The 10,334-nt window shown below is 41.5% G+C and overlaps 2 protein-coding genes across 2 annotated transcripts; one reads left to right on the top strand and one right to left on the bottom strand.

The window, feature by feature from the left end:
* Nucleotides 1-436: 436 nt before the first annotated feature.
* On the bottom strand, nucleotides 437-6,163 carry LOC109461635 (ubiquitin-conjugating enzyme E2 C-like). Its single transcript, XM_019758015.1, has 6 exons — nucleotides 5,917-6,163; nucleotides 4,710-4,737; nucleotides 3,985-4,071; nucleotides 2,927-3,131; nucleotides 1,647-1,706; nucleotides 437-936 (listed from the first exon to the last, which is right to left on the bottom strand). The coding sequence occupies exons 1-6, from the start codon at nucleotides 6,018-6,020 to the stop codon at nucleotides 872-874; spliced, it is 549 nt and encodes a 182-aa protein (XP_019613574.1). The 5' UTR covers nucleotides 6,021-6,163; the 3' UTR covers nucleotides 437-871.
* A 729-nt stretch (nucleotides 6,164-6,892) lies between these two features.
* LOC109461571 (neuralized-like protein 2) lies at nucleotides 6,893-9,572 on the top strand. The gene is made up of 3 exons (XM_019757945.1): nucleotides 6,893-6,953; nucleotides 7,738-8,491; nucleotides 9,316-9,572. The coding sequence occupies exons 2-3, from the start codon at nucleotides 7,753-7,755 to the stop codon at nucleotides 9,438-9,440; spliced, it is 864 nt and encodes a 287-aa protein (XP_019613504.1). The 5' UTR covers nucleotides 6,893-6,953; nucleotides 7,738-7,752; the 3' UTR covers nucleotides 9,441-9,572.
* Nucleotides 9,573-10,334: the final 762 nt, after the last annotated feature.

Genomic DNA, 10,334 nt, shown 5'->3' with positions numbered 1-10,334 from the left:
ACCTACATTCACCAATTTCACACTTCCCATAATGCTTAGTAAAGTCACGGATATGACGTATGACCACCCCTCTCCCCCTTCCTCGATGTAATATTTCCAACTAGTTCTATCCACAAAGTGGTCAACTATTGTTTTGAATTATTTTTCTAGTATTAAGTGCATGCCATAATTGCATTTTTGTTGGAATTTATTATTATTACAATGTAATAGAGAAAATGATGTACCTTCTACCGTTCTAATAATAATATACGTAATGTGACCGTGCGAGAGTCTTCGGTAGAATGATAGAAGGTACCTCATTTTCTCTAATTCCAACAAAGATGCAATTATGGCATGCGCTTTATACTAGAGAAATAATTCAAAACAATAGTTGACCAGTTTGTCGATAGAACTTGTTGGAAATATTACATCGAGGAAGGGGGAGGGGGGTGGTCTTACGTCATATCTGTGACCATTTACTAGGCATTATGGGAAGTGTGAAATATTGGTGAATGTAGCTCTTCCAGTTGCCAACAACCCAGGCTTGCAGCTGGCTAACAGACACACCTCGGGCTGCCTGACTTTCCTTGCATAATTCTGAAATGTTACAGGTCACCAAAAAGGGGACAATTTCTATAAAAGCTAGTAAGGGGTTCACAGCCCAAAACTTGGTGACAGCATCTTATTACGAAATGTATATGTTCTGTTTTTTAAAAAGGATCTAAAATAGCAAAATATCATCTCCCTGACGTGCATATATACTGTGCTGTGTTTTTTCATGAAGAGTCACAATCAATTGAGAGCACAATTTGATGAAGTTTGCTGTAACTTGAAGTAAAATGAATGATGAACTTGAGGTGATTGCGATTGGTCAGTTGATTGCAATGTGGCATCATATGCTGAAGTCTTTACTTCTGACGTCTTTCTCATATCTCTCCAGAAGTGTCTTCTTGTATTCTGTAGAGCAAAGAAAAGCACACAAAGCCATTAGTACGACCAACAAGAAAGTTCAATTGCATACTCCCGTGTCTTAGCCAGCATCCGTTTTGTTATTGAAATGAAATGATGAAATACCTTTATTGTGCATTCATGCCACGACGGGCTAGGTACAGGTCAAGATTTTCTTCTTATACGCCAAAACGCAAAACGTGCCAGCTGACAGTCTGCAAGCTGACGCCATCTCATGTCAACTACAACTAGAGACTAGTGGCAATAAATGCTGGGCATTCGGTAGTCGTAAAACTTTGGAGGAATGCTGAGCCCCAAATTTCTGAGCTGTAAAATAAAATAGGTTTTACACAAGCGTCGAAAAGTTTGTTTTTAGCGGGGCGTTGGCTTGATCTAGTGACTGTTTAATTCCGAATAAAGCTTTCAAACCCTTGCAACTCAAGTACTTTTTTGCTTTAAACGTGCCGGCTGAGTTCACAATAATGCCGAGATAAGTAGATCTACTAGTATATGACATAATTTCAACTACATGATTGTCGAATAAAAACGAGCACTTGATTCATGACAAAAATTTAGCCCAATCTGTCATCTTTGACAGACAAATATCAGTGAGTAAAGATAGAAAAAGAGATGTTTTATTACTAGTCCTCCTTAGTCAAAAAGTTAGTCTGGAGCCCAGCTATAAAATATGAATCTTGTCATGAACATGTACAATGTACCTGACTGATTCTCCCACAGGCCAGCAGCATGGACGTTCAAAGGACTGTCATTGTTTGGCTCTGAAAGTAAATATACAAGCCTAACTTCAGACTTCACAAACATTTAAAGTGCAATAGCAAGAATGTCAGCAGAGTCAAGCAAACAGTACACTATGTTAGAAACTAACAATGTGCTTAATACGTCTCTTAATGTTAAACCTAACAGTGCTTGTACTGAGTCTTCATACGTGGATGGCAGAGAATGTTGATACTTTTTGTAAGCTTTAAGCTAAAGTGATGCAATATTCATTTTGTAATGCTGTGTCAACAAAACTAGACGCAGCAAAAATCAAACATACTTGAATTTGAAAACTTTGAAATGATCTTTATTCTTTAACTGACTGTTCTAGAATGTTCTTTAGAACAGGTAAACAAACTGTGACGTAATAATGTGATAGGTCCATTAAGGCCATAATGTCACATGGACTTGACAATTGGTTCAATTTGTATTTTGTCCTGTTTGGCAATTGTTTGGAGCCCTCAAACCGCCATGAAATACTTAAGATCTTGCATGATTGTGAAAGCTGTGTCCTCTTCGCATTCACTATATGGTGTATACAGTCTTTCTTTATTGTGTATTAGGCCACACCAAGTAAATTTTATGGATGACGTCCGCGCGCGCATTGATTTTGGCCTGTTCCTAGAAAAAAAACAAGAAATTCTGCTTCCTATAACTATGACCAAAGAGTGCCGACAGTGCCGCAATTTTATGCTTTGTTTCTGCAGGCCTGCAAAAATGTGATGAAAGAAACAGGACAGGACGACAACTGCTGTTCCACCTGATTTATTGCTGTTTTGATGATGAATAAAAGACTTCTTGCTTGTTACACTGTGTCACCTCATTCAATTTGTGTCCTAACATTTGTGGTCCCTTAGTATATTTCTAATCTAGGCATCTTGTTTTTTAGGGCCCTTCTTGTTTTTTTTTCGCCCTCTCGCATTAGATTTAGGGTCTCCAAAGGACGTCATCCATAAAATTTACTTGGTGTGGCCTTAGGGAAACAACACCAATGTCAGCTGTCAAGGAGGTCATGTAACAAAAAACACTGACCACTACCACACACGATACCAGATGTAGACGTGTTTAATGACTTTTTCCCTCTGGGAATCTAAACGCACCAATTACAAACTGAACTATGGGCCATACAGAAACACGCACTCACACACACACACATACCAAAAACAATACCTCCGTTTTTTATGGAAGTAAAAAAAAATATTTTCTTTTTTATTATTGTTACCTCCAAGAAGACTTTGAATGGACAGTAGAACAGTTCGGACATCATACAGAGCAGACCACTTCTCCTTCAGTATATCCAGGCAGATGTTTCCATGTTCATCTACGTTGGGATGGAAGCAGGGGGTTTCAAACCGTACTGTGGGGGGTTTGTAGGGGTAACCCTGGGGGAACTCCAGCGACAGTTTGTACTTCAGGTCTTCATATACCTGAGAGGAATGAGAAACATTATATTCATGATATGAATAAGTCATCTGGCCATAACATCTGCTTTTTCTCCATCAAAACTTACTGTCATTTGACATCAGGACAATTTCAAGCCATTCCGTAGTATACTTAGCCTGGGTACCATCCGGATTTTCGCTACGCAACGCTCGAAAAAATCATAGCCTGGGTACCATCCGGAAAAAAATCTTCGAGCGTTGCGTAGCGAAAATCAGGATGGTACCCAGGCTATAGTATACTCGGACTCGAGGCAAAAGTGCAATGTTGTTGACGGAAAACAGTTGCTCGTCTCGTATTGTAGGCTGGTTCTAGCTTTATCGCCGATCGGTGGTACCAAGAAATAAAGGGAGTCCTCGCGTAACTTGTTTTGGGGCTATGTGAAACATTTTAAGTATGAAATGATGGCAAACATGTGTTTTGATGGCAGTAAATATCAATAACAGATTTCCTCATCTTGAATATTTTTCTGTTTTGCCTGAAATTGCTAAGTTCAACACTGGAGGGAAATATATATAGAATACACCGTGTTGTATTTTATTTATGTCATACCCACCCAAGAAAACACGCCTTTCAATTTGCAAGATGAGCCAAAGGTTGGTGCCACTAAACCCTAAAATGCAACAACATCAATTCCAACGTCCGGATTCTGTATTCGAATTTTCGAAAGGGGCACAATCGTTTTATGGAAGCCATGGAAGTGTTCGATAACGGGTTCCGGACCGGGCCGTACCGTAAAGTACGGCCCGGTCCAGAACCCGTTATCGAACGTTATCGCGGCCTGGGTATGATATAACGAGCTGAGATGCCACAATCTGATCTTACTGTTAGCAAACCTACCGTTCCCATGGGTCCTGTGAGAGTGCCTGTCCAGTTGAACAAACTGTCTCCATTGGGAAATGCTGAGATACCTTTATCATCAGACATCTGCAGAGAAGAAAACAACCATACAATGTAAAAGTATGCCTCATAGAGTCATACTAGTCAATAGTAGTCATACTCATACAGTGTTTCCGCCAGACTGCAGCTGAGAGGCCGTTAAGTTGGGAAGGGCCGGGTCGCGAAAATTAACTAACTTAGGGAACAAGTTGCGAAAATTAACTGAGGGGTCGGGGAATTTGTCTACACTTGTTTACAAGTTGAAACTGTCCACAAGCATTCCACATTTTTTTTTACAAGTACTGAGTAATTGACATAAAAAAACACTGCTACAAATGGAAAACGTATTGTCAGGAATACTTAAGACTGCAAAACTCAAAACATCAGCATTATTTAATTATAACCTCCGGATTAGTGAAGAGCCTTGCTTCCTGAACTCATACTTTTTTGAAAATTTTACCAAGCCAGTTTTTAGGCTGTAGGGGCAGTGGGTTGTTATGCTAAGTATCAAGAGCCCAAGTCTCCCCTTCCACTACCTTTAACCTCCCCAACCAAAGTCAGGTACTCATTTTACACCTGAGTAAGTAGTAAAGTGAGGAAAGCTTTGTATTTAACCCAACAAAAATACTAGCTCAAGCCAAGGAAATGATAATGAATGATATTTAGTATGATTATAATGGCCTTACCATCAGTCCCATAAGTTCTTGTTGCAATCTGGAAAATAAGAAATAAAAGTAATTAACCATGTTTATCCTATAATAATAATAATAATAAGGGCTGGCCAAACTCCCCCTGGGTTCAACTCATAGCAGTAATTTAGATAAGCAGGTGAAGGGCTCTTGGCTGCCGAAAGAAAACTGCCTGATACTAGCCTGGCACCAGGGTAGTCTTACTAGTAGGCAGCTTCAGCTTAGCTTAGACCCTGTTCATAACTTCATACCAGATTTTTATTTAGCGGTTTCAACCAGTTTTTCAAAAACCGGTTTTTAGCCATGGTTTTTAGTTAGCTTAGGGTGAATGGCTGAATGCAAATCAACTGGTTTTTTAGTGGTTTAAATCCGGTTTTCAAAAAGCACCTCGCGAGTTGGTTTGGTATGGGTTTTCGAGGGGTTTTTCCACTGAAAAATCTGGTCTGATTCTCTGACTGCTATGGGTTTATTCAACCGGTTTTTGCCAAAGTGGCAAATAACTGCCTGGAGAACGGTACTGCCTGGCCAATTCGATACTGTTTTTGAGGGCAACGGACAGATCTGACCCAGGAGGTTAAACCTCCTTGATCTGACCAAAGCCATCTGCTTGGAGATTAACAAAGGGTCAGTTACGCAACTTACGGGAAGAGTAGCCGATGTATTTTAGATTACTCACTCACTCACTCAAGGCAAAAATTAATTTTTCTAATTTTAATTTCATACGTCCGCCCAAAATTGCTGCGGGTGCAGGAATTTCCACATGACGGCTGACCTGGAGCAAGGAGTGACAACTTCTGTGACAAAATTTTGCACCTCGGGTCACCGATACATGTATTACTTTTCGAACGACAGATTTATGAGATAATCTCAATGATCTGGGTAATTTACCCAACATGTAGTCTGGGTTCCAGACCCATAGCACACTGGACACAAAATATCTCAGTTCAAGCCAGGATATTTTGTGTCCAGTGTGCTATGGGTCTGGAACCCAGGCTACCCAACAAGTCACCGTTTGAACATAACGCATGCGTTACATACTATACATAGAAAATGTTCGGGAATAACGAAAGAAGAAGGACAAGCGCTATACAATTTTATCCTGGGTGCCAGACCCATAAAGCACACTGGGCACAAAGTATCTCAGTGCTCACTAATTTATATCACTTTGACTCGTGAGAAAAAAGCAGAGAAGTTGCGTCGTCACCTTCTTGAAACGGTGTGTTTTTCACCACGCCTTGTATCTTTGGTGCCCTTCTCCTGTTGCGCAGGCCCCATCGAAGCTGGGTCGACATTCTGTGAGAAAGACATGATGAGGTAGACTTGATTTTCTTTGCGAAATAATAATTGCTTGGACTCACTGCTTGCTTGGGCCGCAGGCTTGTTTGAAATAAGCAGCAAAATGGCCTCTTTCAAATGTTCCTCACTGTTCAATTATTGACCAATCACACTGCAGGTTACAGGTCAGCAGCCAATGAAATCGCGCGAGGGAAGTCGTTTACTAAACATAGCAGCGTATTCAACAACCAAGTACACAAGGGCTTAAACAGCTTAATTTACTTAATCAACTTAACTAACGCTTTGTTAAGACTTTTAAGAGGTTCAAAACTTTGTATTTTACGTTCAACACAGCGCTGATGTTTGTACGAGTGTTGTGCGTGTGCTGTAACATCGTTAAATGTATGCTCTGCTATTTGTTTTGAGACGGACTGGTCATACGCATGCGCATTTACTTCGTGCCTTGTTTTTATCAAACGTTTTTTTTCTTGGCAAATTATCTTCAAAGTAGTGCAGTTTTCTGTCTGGGCAGCGTCTGTTTGTGGAGAAAAGCAGTGTGTATTTTTTTAAAAATCTTACGAAAATTTGTTACTCTTCATTTGACTTATCCACTTAGATAGGGGGTAAACGTTCTGGTGTCTTTATCGTTTTGAATTCAGATAAACCCGACAAATCCAACTCTCCAGTGGGGGTAAAAGACAAAGATTTCAAAATGCAAATAGATATGTTTTGAAGTGTTGTTTTTGACGGTGTCACCATATGTTCTACTTCAAATTTCATGTTCACGCCCATCATCCCCCGGTAGCGGGAGCATTGGTACAGTCCATCTCCAAGATAAGATGGTCTCACACCCGAGTTTATAAACCCGGAAGTACGGACCAGCAGACTGTGGTGGACGGTAATTTCTTGAGAGAAAGGCCACTGGCAGACTCCAATACGTTAATCAGTATTTACAAAAGGCAAAAGGTATTTCTAGACTGACTTTGTAGCACTCGGGAAGTTTATTATATATATATATATATATAAACAACAAGTTTTAGTACAACGAGTTTTAGTACGTAACGTTAACGTTACATGTTAATATAAACGTTAGGGTTTGTCTCTAACGTCAATGGAGCATGGAGGAACTTTGCAATATAATAATTTACAAAATTTGTAGTTTTCTGTTTTAGTTCCAAACATGTCACAATGTGGCCACAATGTGCCATATTATGAGATTAATCTTCCGCCATGAAACGAAATGGCGGGATTGCATGCGATGACTTGTTTTCCCATTTTTGGCTCTTTTGTTCTTTTCAACCGTGTTTTTGGTAGCAGCATTGTGGCTACAGGATTTTTTAGTTGATTTTTGATAGGGAATGGGCAGAGCTAGCTTTACGATTGCCGCCCGCCCAACATCCAGTACCCTGGATACCTAACTAGTATCGGGCCGTTAGCCGTTTTCATTCGGCAGCCAAGAACCCTTCGCCCGCCTATCTAAATTACCATTACCGGGGAGTTGAGAACGTTTGAAAGGCCAGCCAAACTCCCCCCCGGGCTAGACTCCCCTGTAGCGGTAATTTACACCAGCAGGCGAATGGCTCTTGCGGCCCGGAAAACGAGTTCTGGCTTCCAGGGTAAACATCCAGCTGCCTTCCTGTGGGCAGGGCTACTAAAGACGGCAGAGTTTGCACTACACAGACTAGGGCAGAGCCAAGTCCAAGTGTCTGAACGTTGTATTGACATCCTGTTGTTTTTGTGTTGATCACAGTTTGAAGATTGGAAAATGAAACGGACAGCGCCTATAAAGGAGGTCCCAGTTCGGATGCCTCCCATCCCTCGTTTCTATGCCCGGCATGGAATAAACATTCAACTGGATAAAGACAAGATGGTGGCCAGGAGAGCGCAAGGCTTCGGTGACGCCATCGCCTTCAGTGACCGACCTCTCGCGCCCGGAGAAATCTTCCTCCTTGAGATTGAGGACGATGAGCGGGGCTGGAGTGGTCATCTACGTATCGGTTTGACGATGCAGAATCTGCAACAACTTGACATCCCGCCACATTCCCTCCCCGATCTGGTCTACATGGGGAAGAGCTGGGTTGTTGCCATCACCAAGACACCCCTGAGTCTGCCGGAGGATGATGATTCAGAGCAGGAGCCGCCGCCAGACAGGACGGTGAAACGAGTGATAGATTTAGACCAGGGTGTGATCAGAACTGGGTTCCAGGTGGTGGAGAGGGAACAGCTGGTGGGAACGCCGCGCCCGCCCCTGCTGCGGCTGCTCAGGCCGCCGCCTGCCGCGGAGGGGATGGTGCGGAACCAGAACACGGAATCCACGGCGGTGGGCAGCAGGATCGGGGTCCTGTATAGCGTAGAGAGAGGGGTGGGAGAGATGCACGTGTTAATCAATGGCGAGGACCAAGGCCCAGTGGCTACAGACATCCCTGTAGGGACTGAACCTGTGTTTGCAGTGGTAGATGTTTATGGGACAACCAAGAGAGTACGTCTTATTCAACTATATGGAGGTACATGCCAGTCAAACTTTTGTAACCCAAGTCAATTAGGCCACACCAATTTAATTTCTTGGTTAACGGATTTTTCTAGAAAAATAATGGAGCCGGCAGGCGAAAAAAAACAACAGGCCTAGGCATCCTATTATGGCCCAAAATGGTACGATAGGAGCCATGAAGTCAACACATCAGGCTGGCTCAAAATTTACACAATGATACCATTGCATTGAAAGATGGAATAACTGTAACAACTAGGATGAAAAGGACTATTTTCAACTGTTCAGGGCAAAATATGAGCATTTTGCAGTTGATTATGAAGTTTTATTTTTAATTGCAAATCAGAAAAAAATGAAGCCGGCGAATCCCTTAACCAAGAAATTTAAGTGTTGTGGCCTTAGATAGAAACTACATGTAATACTCAGCAAACAGTAGTTGTGCATTGTTGGAACATTGTTGGAGCCCTGGATTCCCCCAAAGTTACGCTTGGAAAATTTTAAAAAATGCTGATGAGACAGATTACAGAGCCACATGTGAGCCTGATGGCTGTTAAAAATACCCATCTGCAGTCTGCATTTTACAGAGACATTTTGAATATAGCAGAAGAAAAATTATGCAATCTGCAATTTTGCGTCTACTGAAAAAATGTTCGATGGTGTCTCGGCATACAATAATGTTATGTTTACTACTAAGTCCTCACTCTATAATATTCTACCGGTAGTAATTTTGGCACTCTGCAATATTGCTCACTCACTGCAATATTGAAGAAAATTGAAGAAAAAGAGGGGTGGGAGAGATGCATGTGTTTCTATGCCATTGATTCTACTTTCTTCTTTTTCCAGTGCCAAACCTGCAGGACTACTGTCGAGAGCTGATTCGGAACCAGTGCAGGTGCTCCACCTTTGCTATGTCAAAGCTCCCGCTGCCTCCCAGACTCAAACAGTACCTGAAGTATGAGGCCTGCTGAAACAGGAGCAGTTCTCTGACATAATATATTAATATGTACAGTGTTTACATATTAAGTGGTGTTCCTCATGCCCGTAGCCAGGATTTTGAATGGGGGGTTCTTCCCACTGCTTGAGGGGACCAGCGAGCGCCGTAGACGCGAGGTTCCTAGGGGGGTCCTGGGGTATGCTCCCCCGGGAAATTTTGAAAAATGAACCTTCTGAAATGACATTTACTACGGTTTGATAGGATTTCAGAGAAAAAAAATCAGAGATAATAATAACTTTTTATTCAATGACAAAGTAGGCAGTTTTTATATGATTCCAGCCCCGCTGCTGATACGAATCAGTCCATCTAAAGAGAAATGTTGGACCTTTAGATAAACAATGGACCAAAAAGTGGACCTTTGAGCCTTGGGGGGGGGGGTCTTCCAAACCCTACGGGCATGTTCCTTGGGTTATCCTGGCCAGGATATGTGGGTTTTCTTTTTCAGACATCTTCCACAGAAATTTAGACTGGAGTACTGCTTCTTGTTGCTATATGTAGCTGATGTAGGTGGCATTTTTGCATCAAGACGTAGCAGATGAAAGACAGTACTGGTTGTGTGAAAGAAAACCCCAACATCCTTAATGTGCTACCAACCTGCTGAAATTATTTTTGGGGGATATCCTGGCTAGTCTTTAATTAGAATTATCATTTTGTATAGCTTAGCATCTGTAGCTAGCTACATGTAAAAATGATAAAGGATGTGAAGAAGAATTAAAGATTTTTATGGTCAAAAGTATAATTCTTAGTCTTAGATGACCAGGGCAGTCATTTGTTTTACCTGATCTATTGCTGATGGTTTTCTATTAATATGTATATCTCAGAGTTTCAGTCACCTTTATGCAATTTACAGATATCATAACAAATCAAA

Source organism: Branchiostoma belcheri, unplaced genomic scaffold (assembly GCF_001625305.1).
Source record: "Branchiostoma belcheri isolate BF01 breed outbred unplaced genomic scaffold, Haploidv18h27 scaffold94, whole genome shotgun sequence".
NCBI lineage: Eukaryota > Metazoa > Chordata > Leptocardii > Amphioxiformes > Branchiostomatidae > Branchiostoma > Branchiostoma belcheri.
The sequence above is the reverse complement of the archived record's forward strand: the minus strand, read 5'-3'. Positions and strand labels throughout refer to the sequence as shown.